Genomic DNA, 19,038 nt, shown 5'->3' on the forward strand with positions numbered 1-19,038 from the left:
TAGTGCTGGAATTACAGGTGCACCTGGCCAATGTATGACTGTTACATCTTTCTTCTATTCTATTATTGTCTTTATGATTATGATTCTGTCTTGTCTTATAGATGAGGGGAGAGTTAATGTGAATGTGGTGATGGATGAAGGATATCTTTTTACAGGTAGGTTAGATTTTTATTAACTCATTATTGAGCATCTATCATATCCCAACCTTCCAGGAGCTTGTGTAGTTGAGGCAGGAAAAATACATACAAGTAAATGCAATAAAATTTTATGGATTGCAAAGAACCTATGCAAGGTAAAGAAGGGGCAAGATGGTCACTTGCACCTCAGGAGAAGAAATTGAGAAATAGTTTTGTAGAGTGGGCAACACATGAGCTGATCCTTAAAAAATGAAACCATGTTTGTCAGGGAGACAGTGTTTCTGATAGAGGGAAAAAAGCATAATTTTTGTATTTTCAATAGAGATGGGCTTTCACCGTGTTGGCCAGGCTGGTTTGAAACTCCTGACCTCGGTGATCCACCGACCTCAGCCTCCCAAAATGATGGGATTGCAGGTGTGGGCCACTGTGCCCAACCAAGAAAAAAAGTCTAAATACACCTATAATAAGAAATTCAGTTACAGACATACCTCATGTTATTATGCTCTGCTTTATTGCATTTTACAGATACTGTGATTTTTACAAATTGAAGGTTTGCAAAACCCTGCATTGAGCAAGCCTATCAATGTCATTTTTCCAATTGCATGTCCTCATTTCATGTCTCATGTGTCATGTCTTGCAAACTTTTTTGTTATATCTATTATGGTAATCTGTGATCAATGATATTTGATGTTACTACTGTAATTGTTATGGGGTACCATGAACAGCAACCATGTAAGACAATTGACTCAACTGGTAAAAATAAAAAAAATGCATAAACAGCACCAAGATGAGAAACGAAACAGTATGGAACTTTAAGGAACTAGAAATAATTTGGCATAAGCTGGATCATAAAATGCTATCAGGAGTTTGGCAAGAAATAAACTTAAAGAGCAGGGAAGGAGATGTGGTAGACTCCCAAAAATACTCAGGTCGTAATCCTCAGAACCTGTGAATGTTAACTTATATGGGAAAAGTGACTTTGGAGATATGATTAGGAACCCTGAGATGGGGAGATTATCCTTATCTAAGTATACCTTAAATGTAATTACAACTGTCCTTACGAGGGAGACTTGATGACAGAAAAAGTAGAAGGCAGTGTGACAATGGACGCAAGATGCTGCAATGAGGGCTTTGAGGATGGAAGAAGGGATATGAGCCAAAGAATATAAGTGGCCTCTAGAAGTGGAAGGCAAGGGAACAGATTCTCTGCCAGAGCCTCCTGAAGAAACCAGCCCTGCTGACACCTTGACTTTAGCCCAGTAAAACTGATTTCAGACTTTCACTCTCCAGAACCATTAAGAGAAAAAAGCTGTATTGTTTTAAACTACCAAGTTTTTGGTAAAGTGTTACAGCAACAACAGGAACTAACACAGGGGACAAATCATAGAGGGCCTTGACTACCAAATAAAGGAGTGTGAATTTTATTCTGTGGAGTGTGGAGTCATTCCAGGATTCTAAGCTACAGACTATGTTATTAGATGTGCAAATGAGAAAGATTTGCCAGGTGCAATGGATCATGACTGTAATCCATCACTTTGGGAGGCAGAGGCAGGTGGATTGCCTGAGCTCGAGAGTTTGAGACCAGCCTGGGCAAAATGGTGAAACTGCATCTCTACAAAAAAAAAAAAAAGTTAACCAGGTGTGGTGGCACATACCTGTAGTCTCAGCTACTTGGGGGACTGAGGTGGGAGGATCACTTGAGCCCAGGAGGCTGAGGCTGCAGTGAGCTACAATTGTACCATGTAATCCAGCCTGGGTGACAAAGCAACACCCTGTCTCCAAAAAAAAAAGAAAAGAAAAGAAAGAAAGATTGCTTCAGCAATATAGAGAATGGATCAATGGATGAAGGTGTGTGTGCAAGAGAGGAGTCAGGGAGAGCAGTTAGGAAGCAAATTGTCACTGTCCAGGCAAAAGACAATAAAAGACAGAGGTAATCATTATCAATGAGACTTGAGAGGAAGGGATATATATAAGAGATATTACAGATACAGTATTACAGGATTTGATTCCTGATCAGGTATGGAGTTTGGAAGAAAAGAAAGAGTAAAGGATGACTGCTTTGTTTCTGAGTTGGGTAGTTGGGTGAGTGATAGTGACAGTCACCAAAATAAGAAATTCAGTAAAAGATTTAGAAGTAGAGTTACCATTTTGGGTCATATTGAATTTGGGGTTCCTGTGAGACATCTAAAGAGAATTGAACCGTACGCAATTGAATATATAAGAATCTGGGCCGGGCGCAGTGGCTCACGCCTGTAATCCCAGCACTTTGGGAGGCCAAGGTGGGTGGATCGCCTGAGGTCAGGAGTTCAAGACCAGCCTGGCCAACATAGTGAAACCCCATCTCTACTAAAAATACAAAAAAAAATTAGCTGGGCATGGTGGTGGGCGCCTGTAATCCCACCTCCTAGGGAGGCTGAGGTGGGAGAATCGCTTGAACCCATGAGGCAGAGGTTGCAGTGAGCCGAGATCGTGCCATTGCACTCCAGCCTGGGCAACAACAGCAAAACTCTGTCTCAAAAAAAAAAAAGATTCTGAAGCCACCTCTTTTTCCAAGACAAGCGGACTTAAAGTCAGGAAGGACACAGATATAGAGAATCTATGTAAGATGTGGGAGTAAAATTCAAAGGAGTTTACCTAAAAGTTTCCATTTTCTTTGTAAAGTAGAAAACAGGATCATCTACTAACAGGAAGGACACAATGATGGGGTAGGGAATTTCAAGAAGAGTATCAGTGATTTTACATAACTTTGTTTCTTGTTTTTGTTTTTAGTTTTATATATGTAGGGGATACAAGTGCAGATTTCTTACATGTATATATTGCATCGTTGTGAAGTCTGGGCTTTTAGTATACCCGTCACTCAAACAGTGAATATTGTACCCAATAGGTAATTTTTCAACCCTTGCTCCCACAGCCTCCCACCTTTTGTAGTCTTTAATGTCCATTATTCCACTCTGTATGTCCATGTGTACTCATTGTTTAGCTCCCAGTTATAAGTGAGAGCGTGCAGTACTTAACCCTCTGTTTCTGAGTTATTTTGCTGAGGATAATGGCCTCCAGTTCCATCCATGTTGCTGCAAAAGACATCATATCATTGTTTTGGTGTCTGAGTAGTATTCCTTGGTATATACATACTCCATCCTTTCTATCCAGTCCTCCATTGATGGACACTTAGATTGATTCCACATCTCTGCTATAGTGCTGCAATAAGCATAAGAGTGAAGATATACTTTTAATATAATGATTTTTTTCCCATTGGATATATACCCAGTAGTGGAACTGCTGGATCAAATGGCAGCTCCATGTTTTAGTTCCCTGAGAAATCTCCATGCTGTTTTCCATAAAAGCTATACTAATTTAATTTTGTATGACTTCGATAGAAAATATGAACTAAAGTTAATAAGGAATACATGAAGGCATTGCTGAGAAGTGCCAAGAGGTAACCATAGTTAAATACCATTAAAACATAATGGCAACCTTTCATATGATTATATGATATTCTTCAGTTGGACCAAATTAGGAGATTCTAAGGCTCATGTACCAAAACAGTGAAAGCACAGAGACTTAACCGTGTAGTCCAAGAAAATGATTAAGTGTTCTAGTGTGGATGCAGAAAGAAGTGAGGTTGTGAACTTATAGAAAAGCGAGAGACGAGGAATGAAATTCTCTATAAAGATGTAACACGTGTGGTATAAGTAAGGAAGTAAAATAAAGGGAAGAATTACAAGGTATTGGCCAAAAGTCAGCATGTTAGAATTTAAGGTTTTAGAGGTAAAGCATTTCTAGGTGATGACAAAGTCCAGAATGTGTCCTTGAGAGTTAACTAGTGTCGAATTTAAGAGATAGTCATTGAGGATAAGAAGGTCAAGAAATTTGGAGGCCAGTCATTGAATGAGTTATCTGAATAAAGGCTGGAATTCCTTATAATGATGCCAGGAGTTTTGGAGGAAGAAGACTATGGGTCATGGGACAGCTCCTAAAGTGACCAAGAAGCCAGTGGGTGGCAATAAAAATAAGAGATAGTCATTGAGGATAAGGTCAAGAGATTTGGAGGCGAAGTCATTGAATGAGTTATCCATATAAAGGCTGGAATTCCTTATAATAATGCCAGGAGTTTTGGATGCAGGAGAAGACTGTGGGTCATAGGACAAGCTCCTGAAGTGACCAAGAAGCCAGTGGGTGGCAATAAAAAGAAAGCCAAATTCCATAAATCTCAAAAGAGAAGAGGTTTGGATTTGGTTGAAAAGCAGCAGTTGCAATCTAGAAGAATGCCAAGCCCTGAGACAATTAGGACATAGAAAAATGAGCAGTCTTGGCAACAGAGCGAGACTCCATCTCAAAAAAAAAAAAAAAGAAAAGAAAAGAAAAAGAAAAATGAGCAGTCTTATCTCAAAAATAAAAGCAAGTAATAGAAAATTATATTAGGAAGAGGCAAAGTTCAATTAAGAAGGAAGGTTAAAAGTCTGTAAAGAGACTAAAAATACAGAGAAATTCATATTCTATTTCAACTCTATGAGAAGGGTTGAAAAGAAGCTAGCAATAGAAAGAAAAATATCAAGTAATAAAACAGAATACACTAGAGAGGGCAGAAAATTGGGAGGGGTTTTCATTCTGAAAAATGAGAGCAATGTGGATAAAAGGTATGGTTAGACCAATGCCCTTGAGGCAGAAGCTCCCATGTCTTGTCAAAAGCCTGATCAAGTTAGCAGACTGGGAGCTTGCTCTTTTGTGTCTGAAGAGTCATTCCTTTGGCTGGTGACAGGGGGATATTAGAAGCCCCAGTGGTGAAGAGAGTTCCAAAGCATCTTGGGGAAAACAACCCTTGTGCACATTTCCTCCTAGGCACTTGTGCAGATGACTGGCTAACTCTCCAGACATTCCCCTCTCAATGGAAACACTGCATTGTTGTTCCAGAGGACTAAAAGCAAGAATTTTCTTTTGCTGGAATTGGAAAGGATTAGGACATCTGATTTGTCTGCCCTAACTGCATCTTTAGCTTTTGTTCCCTGCCAAGAGAGCTACTGTAAACATGATGAACATTCATAAAACCCACTGGACTTTCTGTAGGAAGTATGGCAAGCACCAATCCCACAAAGTGACACAGTGCAAGAAGGGCAAGGATTCTCTGTATGCCCAGGGAAAGCAGTGTTATGACAGGAAGCAGAGTGGCTATGATGGGCAAACTAAGCTGATTTTCCAGAAAAGGCTAAAACCACAAAGAAGATTGTGCTGAGACAAGAGTGTATTGAGTCCAACTGCAGATCTCAGCGAATGCTGGCTGTTAAGAGAACTGGAAGGAGCTAAAACAAAAAAGGGCCAAGTGATTCAGTTCTGAGCTTCATCTTTTGTTTTATTAAGAAAACAATAAAATCTTGAGGTTATGCTCAAACAATAAAGAAAGAAATTGCATCTTCAGGCAGAGAAAAGAGCCATGGTGAAGGAAAATTGTACACAGTCATCCTAAGAGCAGACTGGGAGATGGTTGCAGGGGGCAAGGATAACTGGTGATTTCCACTCTCATAACCAGGAAGTAAAACTAAGTTCGTTACCAAAGAAACTTCTTAGCTTTGTGTCTTATTCATGTTTATGATAGCTTGGTTATCACCTGTCTGTTTCCCTCTAGCACTTTACATTAAAGTTCTAAGAATAAAAAATCTCTACATGCTGGTGTTCCTGAGGCATACAAAAAAGGTGAGCTTGAGAGGTTGCATCTGACTTCCTAGCCACCCTTAAGGAAGGAAGCACAAGAAATGCACTGTGTGTTGTAGCTACCAAGAAGAGGAAAGCAGATTCACCAAATCCCTGAGGCATGATAGAGAGCCAGACCAGGTTAAGACAGAAGCCCCTAGAGATAGGCCCTGTATGGTGGCAAAACATGCAATTAAGAAAATTTTGCAAAATCAAGATTCCAATGTTTGCACAAAATTCTATTTTAAATGCAATGCTTCCGTTTTTGATACATTCTCTCACTCTACCTATTTACTGGTGAACGTTTGCATCTAATGGCTTACAGCCTAATTTTCACCATCATTGTTTTAGAAAACAGCTCGAAGATTATGTCTGAGCAATAGCTGGCATTCTTGCCGATTTATTTCATTAATGTTTAATCAGCAAATGATGCTACATGAACATTTTTCTTAATATAGAATCATTTATACCACTTTCAAACTTTAAACCACTTTCACTTTTTACTTTTTAAAGGTGAGAAGGTTGATACTAGGAACCTGGAAAATTTTCTGGAAAATATGGGGATAAAGCTCACAGAAGATAAAGGCATGCAACTGCTGAATAATCTTCCAGTTGATGGTAAGCATTAAAAATATCACACAACCAGGCGTGGTGGCACATGCTCATGGTCCCAGCTACTCAGGAAGCTGAGGTGGGAGGATTGCTGGGGCCCAGGAGGTCAAGGCTGCTTTGAGCAGTAATCACACCACTGCATTCCAGCCTGGATGACAGGGCAAGACCCTGTCTCAAAAAGTTTAAATTTAAAAAATCATAGTAAAGCCAGGTGCGGTGGCTCACACCTGTAATCTCAGCACTTTAGGAGGCTGAGGTGAGAGGATCGCTTGAGTTCAAGAGTTTGAGACCAACCTGGGCAACATAGTGAGACCCCGTCTTTATAAAAAAAAAGTTTAAAAAGTAGCTAGGCATGACTCCACATACCTGTAGTCCCAGCTACTTGGAAGGCTGATGTGGGAGAATCACTTGAGCCCAGGAGGTGGAGTCTATAGTGAGCTGAGATCCCATCACTGCACTCCAGCCTGGGAGACAGAGCAAAACGCTGTCTCAACAACAACAACAAAATCACAGGATTCTTTGAAGAAGACCGAGCATATGACCTTTTGTGACTAATACTCTCTATGTAAGGAATGTTCCATGTCCCACCAACAAAATGATTTCATCATATTGAGAACTGTTTCCATTCCTGAGTTTTATTCTTGAAAATGAAAAAGTATAAATTTCTGTAATAAAATATTTTAAAATGTATATTCTGAAATTATGTATGTTTTGTACTATTTTTTAAATATCTACATTGCTGCCTGAGACTTGGATTTTTCTCTGTCTTACAGCCAAAGGAAAGGTATTTGTGAACAGATTGATGAAAGAATTGAGAGGTCTTGAAGGTGAGTGAGAAGTAAGATAAAAAGGCAGGTAAAACTGAGTTCCTCAAGCTTTACTGTTGTTTTCAAAAACCCTTCCTATTTCACAATTTTCAGATTATTAATCCTGCTGTCCCAACTGTTTATTAATTCATTGTTTATCCTTATATGCTTTAGGCACACTGCAATCACTAAAATGGTTTAACTACAGTAGACTCAAAAACAGTGGTTCCCAAATAAAGTTGTGCATCAGAATCACCAGGAAAAAAAAAAAACACTGTCTTAGCATTCAGATCACTAGGCCCTTTTTCTGTCATATTGATCTTGGATTTCTAGAGCTAGTACCTAGAAACATGTTATTAAAAAGTTTTGAGGAGGAGGGGCCAAGATGGCCCAATAGGAAAAGCTCTGGTCTGTAGCTCCCAGCGAGACCATCGCAGAAGGTGGGTGATTTCTGCATTTCCAATTGAGGTACCTAGTTCATCTCATTGGAACTGGTTGGGCAGTGGGTCCAACCCACAGAGGGTAAGCAGAAGCAGGGTAGGGCATTGCTTCACCTGGGAAGTGCAAGGAGCTGGGGACCTCCCTCCGCCCATCCAAGGGAAACTGTGAGGGACCGTGCTACCCCACTGGGTTACTACACTTTTCCCACGGTTTTTGCAATCTGCAGATCAGGAGATTCTCTCATGTGCCTACACCACCAGGGCCCTGGGTTTCAAGCACAAAACTGGGCAACTGTTTGAGCAGACACTGAGCTAGCTGCAGGAGTATTTTTTTGTACCCCAGTAGCACCTGGAACCCTGTGAGACAGAACCATTCACTCCCCTGGAAAGGGGGGTGAAGGCAGGGAGCCAAGTGGTCTTGCTCAGCGTGTCCCACTCCCATGAAGCCCAGCAAGCTAAGAACCACTGGCTTGAAATTCCCACTGCCAGCACAGCAGTCTGAAGTCAACCTGGGACAATTGAGCTTGGTAGCAGGAGGGGCATCTGCCATTACTGAGGCTTTAGTAGGTGGTTTTCCCTGACAGTGCTAAGAAGGCTGAGAGGTCTAGGCTGGACATGGCAAAGCAGCTGTGGCCAGACTGGTTCTCTAGATACCTCCTCACTGGGAGGGCATCTCTGAAGGAAAGGTAACAGCCCCAGTGAGGGGCCTACAAACAAAATTCCCATCTCCCTGGGACAGAGCACCTGGGGGAAGGGGTAGCTGTGGGCCACAGCTTCAGCAGATTTAATCATTCCTGCCTGCTTGCTCTAAAGAGAGCAGCTGATCCCGACAAGAGGGATTCTTCCAGCACAGCGCACCAACTCTGGTAAGGGACAGACTGCCTCCTCAAGTGGGTCCCTCACCCCTGTGCCTCCTGACTGGGAGAAATCGCCCAACAAGGGTCGACAGACACCTCATACAAGAGAGCTCCATTTGGCATCAGGCCGGTGCCCCTCTGGGACGAAGCTTCCAGAGGAAGGAGCAGAGAGCAATCTTTGCTGTTCTGCAGCCTTCACTGGTGACACCCAGGCAAACAGGGTCTGGAGTGGACCTCCAACAAACTTCAGCAGACCTGCAGAAGAGGGGCCTGACTGTTAGAAGAAAAACTAACAAACAGAAAGCAACAACATCAACATCAGCATAAAGGACCCGCACACAAAAACCCTATCCAAAGGTCATCAGCCTCAAAGATCAAAGGTAGATAAATCCACAAAGATGAGGAAAAACCAGCACAAAAGCGCTGAACATTCCAAAAACCAGAATGCCTCTTCTCCTCCAAATGATCACAACTGCTCTCCAGCAAGGGCACAAAACTGGACGGAGAACGATATTGACAAATTGACAGAAGTAGGCTTCAGGAGGTGGATAATAACAAACTCCTCTGAGCTAAAGGAGCATGTTCTAACCCAATGCAAGGAAGCAAAGAACCTTGAAAGAAGGTTACAGGAACTGGTAACTAGAATAACCAGTTTAGAGAGGAACATAAATGACCTGATGGAGCTGGAAAACACAGCACAAGAACTTCGTGAAGCATACACAAGTATCAATAGCCGAATCAATCAAGTGGAAGAAAGGGTATCAGAGATTGAAGATCAACTTACTGAAATAAGGTGTGAAGACAAGATTAGAGAAAAAAAAAGAATGAAAAGGAATGAACACAGCCTCCAAGAAACATGGGACTATATGAAAAGACCAAACCTATGATTGATTGGTGTACCTGAAAGTGATGGGGAGAATGGAAACAAACTGGAAAACACACTTCAGGAAATTATCCAGGAGAACTTCCCCAACCTAGCAAGACAGGCCAACATTCAAATTCAGGAAATACAGAGAACACCACTAAGATACTCCTCAAGAAGAGCAACCCCAAGACACATAATCATCAGATTCTCCAAGGTTGAAATGAAGGAAAAAATGTTAAGGACAGCCAGAGAAAATGGTCAGGTTACCTACAAAGGGAAGCCCATCAGACTAACAGTGGATCTCTCTGCAGAAATCCTACAAGCCAGAAGAGAGTGGGGGCCAATATTCAACATTCTTAAAGAAAAGAATTTTCAACCCAGAATTTCATATCCAGCCAAAGCTTCATAAAGCTTCATAAAGTGAAGGAGAAATAAAATCCTTTCCAGACAAGCAAATGCTGAGGGCTCTGCTTCCTCACCAGGCCTGTCTTACAAGAGCTCCTGAAGAAAGCACTAAATATGGAAGGGAAAAACTGGTATCAGCCACTGCAAAAACATACCAAAATATAAAGACCAATGACACTATGAAGAAACTGCATCAACTAATGTGCAAATTGAACAGGTAGCATCATGATGACAGGATCAAATTCAAACATAACAATATTAACCTTAAATGTAAATGGGCTAAATGCCCCAGTGAAAAGACACAGATTGGCAAATTGGATAAAGCATCAAGACCCATCAGTGTGCTGTATTCAATAGACCCATCTCATGTGCAAAGACACACATAGGCTCAAAATAAAGGGATGGAGGAATATTTACCAAGCAAATGGAAAGCAAAAAAAAAAAAAAAAGCAGGGGTTGCAATCCTAGTCTCTGATAAAACAGACTTTAAACCAACAAAGATCAAAAAAGACAAAGAAAGCCATTACATAATGATAAAGGGATCAGTGCAACAAGAAGAGCTAACTATCCTCAATATATATGCACCCAATACAGGAGCACCCAGATTCATAAAACAAGTTCTTAGAGATGTGCAAAGAGACTTAGACTCTCACACAATAATAGTGGGAGACTTTAACACCCCAGTGTCAATATTAGATAGATCAATGAGACAGAAAATTAACAAGGGTATTCAGGACTTGAACTCAGCTCTAGACCAAGCAGACCTAATAGCCATCTACAGAATACTCCACCCCAAATCAACAGAATATACATTCTTCTCAGTGCCACATAGCACTTATTCTAACATCGACCACATAATTGGAACTGAAGCACTCCTCAGCAAATGCAAATGAACAGAAATCATAACAAATAGTCTCTCAGACCACAGTACAATCAAATTAGAACTCAGGATTTAAAAACTCACTCAAAACCGCAAAACTACATGGAAATTGAACAGCCTGCTCCTGAATGACTACTGGGTAAATAACAAAATTATTTACCCAAATACCCACCAGTCATAGACTGGATAAAGAAAATGTGGCACCATGGAATACTATGCAGCCATAAAAACAAATGAGTTCTTGTCCTTTGCAGGGACATGGATGAAGCTGGAAACCATCATGCTCAGCAAACTAACAGAGGAACAGAAAACCAAACACCCCATGTTCTCCCTCATAAGTGGGAGTTGAACAATGAGAATACATAGACACAGGGAGGGGAACATCACACACCAGGGCCTGTCAAGGGGTTGGGGGCAAGGAGAGAGAGAGCGTTAGGACAAATACCTAATGCATGCAGGGCTTAAAACTAGATGACGGGTTAACAGGTGCAGCAAACCACCATGGCACATGTATACCTATGTAACAAACCTGCACATTCTGCACATGTATCCCAGGACTTAAAATAAAAAATAAAGATCAACAAAATTGATAGACCGCTAGCAAGACTAATAAAGAAGAAAAGAGAGAAGAATCAAATAGACGCAATAAAAAAATGATAAAGGGGATATCACCACCGATCCCACAGAAATACAAACTACCATCAGAGAATACTATAAACACCTCTACGCAAATAAACTAGAAAATCTAGAAGAAATGGATAAATTCCTCGACACATACACCCTCCCAAGACTAAACCAGGAAGAAGTTGAATCTCTGAATAGACCCATAACAGGATCTGAAATTGAGGCAATAATCAATAGCTTACCAACCAAAAAAAGTCCAGGACCAGATGGATTCACAGCCGAATTCTACTAGAAGTACAAAGAGGAGCTGGTACCATTCCTTCTGAAACTATTCCAATCAATAGAAAAAGAGAGAATCCTCCCTAACTCATTTTATGAGGCCAGCATCATCCTGATACCAAAGCCTGGCGGAGACACAACCAAAAAAGAGAATTTTAGACCAATATCCTTGATGAACATCGATGCAAAAATCCTTAATAAAATACTGGCAAACCGAATCCAGCAGCACATCTAAAAGCTTATCCACCATGATCAAGTGGGCTTCATCCCTGGGATGCAAGGCTGGTTCAACATACACAAATCAATAAATGTAATCCAGCATATAAACAGAACCAAAGACAAAAACCACATGATTATCTCAATAGATGCAGAAAAGGCCTTTGACAAAATTCAACAACCTTCATGCTAAAAACTCTCAATAAATTAGGTATTGATGGGACGTATCTCAAAATAATAAGAGCTATCTGTGACAAACCCACAGCCAATATCATACTGAATGGGCAAAAACTGGAAGCATTCCTTTGAAAACGGGCACAAGACAGGGATGCCCTGTCTCACCACTCCTATTCAACATAGTGTTGGAAGTTCTGGCCAGGGCAATCAGGCAGGAGAAGGAAATAAAGGGTATTCAATTAGGAAAAGAGGAAGTCAAATTGTCCCTGTTTGCAGACGACATGATTGTATATCTAGAAAACCCCATTGTCTCAGTCCAAAATCTCCTTAAGCTGATAAGCAACTTCAGCAAAGTCTCAGGATACAAAATCAATGTACAAAAATCACAGGCATTCTTATACACCAATAACAGACAAACAGAGAGCCAAATCATGAGTGAACTCCCATTCACAATTGCTTCAAAGAAAATAAAATACCTAGGAATGCAACTTACAAGGGATGTGAAGGACCTCTTCAAGGAGAACTACAAACCACTGCTCAAGGAAATAAAAGAGGATGCAAATAAATGGAAGAACATTCCATGCTCATGGGTAGGAAGAATCAATATCATGAAAATGGCCATACTGCCCAAGGTAATTTATAGATTCAATGCCATCCCTATCAAGCTACCAATGACTTTCTTCACAGAATTGGAAAAAACTACTTTAAAGTTCACGTGGAACCAAAAAAGAGCCCGCATCGCCAAGTCAATCCTAAGCCAAAAGAACAAAGCTGGAGGCATCACACTACCTGACTTCACACTATACTACAAGGCTACAGTAACCAAAACAGCATGGTACTGGTACCAAAACAGAGATATAGATCAATGGAACAGAACAGAGCCCTCAGAAATAACGCCGCATATCTACAACTATCTGATCTTTGACAAACCTGAGAAAAACAAGCAATGGGGAAAGGATTCCCTATTTAATAAATGGTGCTGGGAAAACTGGATAGCCATATGTAGAAAGCTGAAACTGGATCCCTTCCTTACACCTTATACAAAAATTAATTCAAGATGGATTAAAGACTTAAACGTTAGACCTAAAACCATAAAAACCCTAGAAGAAAACCTAGGCAATACCATTCAGGACATAGGCATGGGCAAGGACTTCATGTCTAAAACACCAAAAGCAATGGCAACAAAAGCCAAAATTGACAAATGGGATCTAATTAAACTAAAGAGCTTCTGCACAGCAAAGGAAACTACCATCAGAGTGAACAGGCAACCTACAGAATGGGAGAAAATTTTTGCAACCTAGTCATCTGACAAAGGGCTAATATCCAGAATCTACAATGAACTCCAAGAAATTTACAAGAAAATTTACAAGAAAAAAAAATTTTTTTTTACAAGAAAAAAACAAACAACCCCATCAAAAAGTGGGTGAAGGACATGAACAGACACTTCTCAAAAGAAGACATTTATGCAGCCAAAAAACACATGAAAAAGTGCTCACCATCACTGGCCATCAGAGAAATGCAAATCAAAACCACAATGAGATACCATTTCACACCAGTTAGAATGGCAATCATTAAAAAGTCAGGAAACAGCAGGTGCTGGAGAGGATGTGGAGAAATAGGAACACTTTTACACTGTTGGTAGGACTGTAAACTAGTTCAACCATTGTGGAAGTCAGTGTGGCGATTCCTCGGGGATCTAGAACTAGAAATACCATTTGACCCAGCCATCCCATTACTGGGTATATACCCAAAGGACTATAAATCATGCTGCTATAAAGACACATGCACACGTATGTTTATTGTGGCACTATTCACAATAGCAAAGACTTGGAACCAACCTAAATGTCCAACAACGATAGACTGGATTAAGAAAATATGCACATATACATCATGGAATACTATGCAGCCGTAACAAATGATGAGTTCATGTCCTTTGTAGGGACATGGATGAATCTGGAAACCATCATTCTCAGCAAACTATCACAAGGACAAAAAACCAAACACCACATGTTCTCACTCATAGGTGGGAATTGAACAATGAGAACACATGGACCCAGGAAGGGGAACATCACACACCGGGGACTGTTGTGGGGTTGGGGGAAGGGGGAGGGATAGCATTAGGAGATATACCTAATGCTAAATGACGAGTTACTGGTGCAGCACACCAGCATGGCACATGTATACATATGTAACAAACCTGCACGTTGTGCACATGCACCCTAAAACTTAAAGTATAATAATAATAATATAATAATATTTAAAAATAAAATAAAGAATAAAATGAACAGAAAAAGTGGAAAAAAAGTGTCCCAGAAGATATTGGTCAACAGATATAAAGTCATAGTTAGGAGGAATAGGTTCTGGTGTTCTATTGTAGAACAAGATTGCTATAATTAATAATAGTGTATTGTGTGTTTCAAGCTACAAGAAAGGATTTTGAATGTTCTCACCACAAAGAAATGATTAATATTTGAGGTGATAGATATGCTAATTACACTGATTTTATTATTCCACAATGCTTACATGTATCAAAACATCACATCATACCCTTTAAAATACACAATTATTATTTGTCGATTAAAAATATAAAAATTTTAAAAATATTTCCAGGGGATTATGATGGAGTAAACCCACAGACTTTATTTAGTTATTTATTTTTCTCCATTATTTTAGCAAGTTTCAGATCCTATTGTGCAGACACACTTATAAAGGTTGATTTTGGTCTTAGTTCTCCTAAAAGCAATAACAGAATCCCACAGCTCAGGATTTAGAAATTCCTTACTTGCATACCAAAAACCATGTTTACTTGACTAGTTTAATTGTTCTTTGCCCTTTCTGCTTATAGAATTGATGCCTAGGTGTGAGCTAGAATTACCCACTCTTTATATCATTACAAATTTTCTTGTATCCATCCCCTTATTTCTTAAGGAACAAAAGTGTCTTCAGATAAGAAGGAAATTTTCTTGAAAAGCATAAGAATTGATCTCAAGGAGAAAGAAATCCGGACACTGAACGACCACCTACCAGTTGATGGTGAGAGTTTTGAATATCAGTATACCCCTTAGTAAACCTTTGAACATGAGGCTAGTAGTGGGGCTGGAATGATTGAAGGGGCTAGAATGATTGAAGATAGGATATATATAAAATAAATGAGAGAGTAAGACCTTCACCATAGCTACCAAACTGAACCCAATGGCTACCGCTTGGGACGAATCACCAAGAATACTGCCAACATAAATGGCAAGTGTCAACTCACTATGTAACACCACAGGAAATGCCAAGAATTAACAAGAATACACAGGACATTAATCTTTTAATCCCTGCTGGTAATCCATCGTTAATGGCAATGACCAACACTGTGTGGTCCTGACACATGCAAGGCACTATTCTAAGTACTTTCACATATCAACTTATTTAATCTTGCAAACAACCCTAAAAGGTAGGTTCTGCTTTTATCCCCATTCTACATATAAGGAAACTAGGGCACAGAAAAGTCAAGTCACTTGCCCAAAGGCAGAGAGCTAGTAAATGATGGAACCAGGAAAAGAACCTAGGCAATCTGGCTCCAGAAACTGTCTCTTAACCATGATGTTATACTTCCATGAGCTAATAGAATTAACGAATTTTAAAAGGGATATAGTAATGTTACAGATGAAATTAATTAAACTTGGTGTATTTTAGATGGTCTCATGCTAGTGGAACTGAGAAAAATTCATCAGGAAATTTTGGGGGACTACTGTTCCCTGGAGGAAATTGTAAAAATATATAATTAATCCAAGTCGGTGAATACTGTATGTGCTTTTCTAAATCAGTGGTACCTTTCATTCTTCCAGTCCATCAACTTTAAAAACTGTGATGCATCAGGCACTGTTCTAGGCCCTTGGTACCTTTGCCTTAATAAGTAAGCAATTTTCAAAACATGACTTTTTCTTTTGTTTTTAAATCCCTTCTATAGCTCTTTCAATCTACCAGTGCAATAAACATAGATACTTGTGGTTGCCCTGTTGTCCTAGTATCTTGGAACATCACCAGCACAGTGATTTAAAGTGTGAGGCCCTTAACATAATCCTTGTAGAATACCTTGTACCTCTGTTTAATCATCTGAGATAGGATAGAATATTGTTTCAGAACCTAATGGGCCTCAGCAGAGCTAATTGGAGACAGAGAAAGGGAAGAGTATGGTGGCATGTTATTTACAGGCAGACTTTTATCCAAAAAAAGGATCTTCCTTGTCCTATTTAAAAGTTATAATGGTAACCATATTACTACTAATAATAAGGTATTATAAAACTATAAAATAATACCAGTCCAGGCACAGTGGCTCACCTCTGTAATCCCAGCACTTTGGGAGGCTGAGGCGAGAGGATTTCTTGAGACTAGAAGTTCAAAACCAGCCTGGGCAACATAGCAAAACCTCACCTTTAAAAATTATTTCTTTTAATTATCCGGGAACAGCCAGGTGCAGTGGCTCACACCTGTAATCCTAGCACTTTGGGAGGCTGAGGCAGGTGGATCTCATGAGGCCAGGAGTTCGAGATCAACCCGGGCAACACAGTGAAACCCCAACTCTACTAAAATTACAAAAATTAACTGGATATGGTGGTACACACCCATAATCCCAGCTACTCAGGAGCCTGAGGCAGGAGAATTGCTTGAACCCAGGAAGTGGAGGTTGCAGTGAGCCAAGATCATGCCACTTCACTCCAGCCTGGACAACAGAGCGAGACTCTATCTCAAAAATAAAAAAATTTTCCAGGGATGGTGGTATGTGCCTATAGTCCTAGCTACTTGGAAGAGTGAGGCAGGTGGATTGTCCAGCCTAGGCGACAGAATGAGTCCCTGTCTCAAAAAAAAGAAAAAAAAATACCGGTAAAAGATTGTCATAATCGCTGGGTGCAGTAGCTCACACCTGTAATCCCAGCACTTTGGGAGGCCAAGGTGGGTGGATCATGAGGTCAGGAGTTCAAGACCAGCCTGGCCAACATAGTGAAACCCCGTCTCTACTAAAAATGCAAAAAACTAGCCAGGCGTGGTGGCGGGCACCTGTAATCCCAGCTACTCGGGAGGCTGAAGTAGGAGAATCACTTGAACCTGGGAGGCAGAGGTTGCAGTGAGCCGAGATCATGCCATTGCACTCCAGCCTGGGCAACAGTGCGAAAAAAAAAAAAAAAAAAAAAAAGATTGTCATAATCAAAAAAGTATTTTAAAAGAACAAACAAAGATAAATTCCGTATCTAAGAATCTGGAATGTAATAATTTTAAAACTAATTCATTATTTATAATATGTTTGCATTTTGCTGTAACTATAATTTACTAAATATTTATGGAGCATCAATCTTGTGCAAACCATTACACTAATGCCTAGGTGATAGTAAGAACGCAGTGATTCTTGGTATCTTGTCCTCAGATAAACTTATAGTCTTAGGAATATTACAAATAATACAACAGTGTGAACATATTTGAGCAGTGATGAATTGACACCCTTGACCAAGTCATAAATAGAAAATGAGTGTGTCCTTCAGCAGCTGTAAGGTTCCAAACTGAATCTTGCCTATAAGAGTAATAACATCTCTTAACTACTAGCTTAACCTCCTAATCCAGTGTCTCTCAAACTTGCAATCTTACAAACTGCTTAAAATTTATCCGCTGACTTCCAGTGACTTCAGACTTTAATTTGAGAAATACTGATCAAAGAAACTAAGTACATGGTCTATGAAAATATATTTTAATTGAGAATGGTCATGGCAAAATAAAAGTTTTGTCATCACAAATGGACTTTAACTGGATATATCTACATGATACTTACGTTGGCAACCTAAAAGCAACCAGACGTGGATACCAACACTCTCATCTTTTAGTGGATAACTTAGTCCCAAAGTCATCCTAAGCCTAAAGGTAAAGTCAGCTTTGACAAAAATGGAAATACCATTTTTAAACAAAATTTTTTAATTCTCAAATTTCCAACCCCTGAATAGACTAACTTACTAGATAATATATTGATTGTCCTGAAGGAAAGAAGAATGCTTTAAACTTTACTCTTGCATTGTGAAATGTAGATTTTGTTTGTTTATAGGATAAATAGTGGTAGCTATATTAATTAAATTCATGAGCATTGGACTTGGAAAAATAAACTTCTAGGGAAATGTTTTTGAATAATTTACTTTTGAGTTTCTATTTCAAAATTTAAGGACCTTATATCATTTTTCCATAAATCTTTTTGATGCTTTTTTATCTTAAAGATAATGGGAAGATTGATTTGAATGTGATGATGGATGAAGTTAAAAATGTTACAGGTGAGTGAGATGTTACGGTAAATACTACATTGTGTGATCTTAAAGTTTTATATGGAACTATATTTTTAACACAATAATGTTTCCTCCACTCATTTATTTAACAATTATTTATAGAGTATTTACCACATGCCAGGCATTGTTCTGGGCATATAGGCTACATCAGTAAATAGTACAAAGGTCACTGCCTCATGGAGCTTAGATTCTAGCAGGGGAAATAAGCAATAAACAATAAACATTAAACATAATTACATTATATAATATGTTAGAAAGTTATTTATGCTATGGAAATAAGTGAAAAGTAGATAAAGGAGATTGGGAGAGTAGGGAGTGTTGGGGAAAGAGGCAGGTGTGTTTTTAAACAGATAATCAAGCCTTCTTGAGAAGGTGACATTTGAGCAAACACTTGAAAGAGGTGAGGGTTTTGACCATGTGGGGATTTCTAGACAAAAAGTGTTGCAGGCAAAGGGGACAAGGACAAAGGCAGGAGCATGCCTGGTATCTTCAAAGAACAGCAAGAAGGTCGGTATAGCTGAAGCTGAGTATCTAAGTAAAAAAGTAATAGGGAGACTGGACACAGTGGCTCACACCTGCAATCCCAGCATTTTGGGAGGCCAAGGTGGGCAGATCACCTGAGGTCAGGAGTTCGAGACCAGCCTGGCCAACGTGGTGAAACCCCATCTCTACTAAAAATACAAAAATTAGCCAGGCGTGGTGGTGCATGCCTGTGGTCCCAGCTACTCAGGAGGCTGACGCAGGAAAATC

The 19,038-nt window shown here is 39.8% G+C and overlaps 1 protein-coding gene across 1 annotated transcript in view; it reads left to right on the forward strand.

Moving 5' to 3' along the window:
- LOC129017919 (EF-hand calcium-binding domain-containing protein 3) overlaps positions 1-19,038 on the forward strand; it is a 535,384-nt gene that overhangs the window by 418,168 nt on the left and 98,178 nt on the right. Inside the window, exons 93-97 of the mRNA XM_054458898.1 lie at positions 102-155; positions 6,336-6,440; positions 7,208-7,261; positions 14,912-15,016; positions 18,223-18,276. Of these exons, the coding sequence (XP_054314873.1) occupies positions 102-155; positions 6,336-6,440; positions 7,208-7,261; positions 14,912-15,016; positions 18,223-18,276 (372 nt within the window). The remainder of the gene's footprint in view (positions 1-101; positions 156-6,335; positions 6,441-7,207; positions 7,262-14,911; positions 15,017-18,222; positions 18,277-19,038) is intronic.

This window comes from Pongo pygmaeus, chromosome 19 (genome assembly GCF_028885625.2).
Source record: "Pongo pygmaeus isolate AG05252 chromosome 19, NHGRI_mPonPyg2-v2.0_pri, whole genome shotgun sequence".
NCBI classification, from domain to species: domain Eukaryota; kingdom Metazoa; phylum Chordata; class Mammalia; order Primates; family Hominidae; genus Pongo; species Pongo pygmaeus.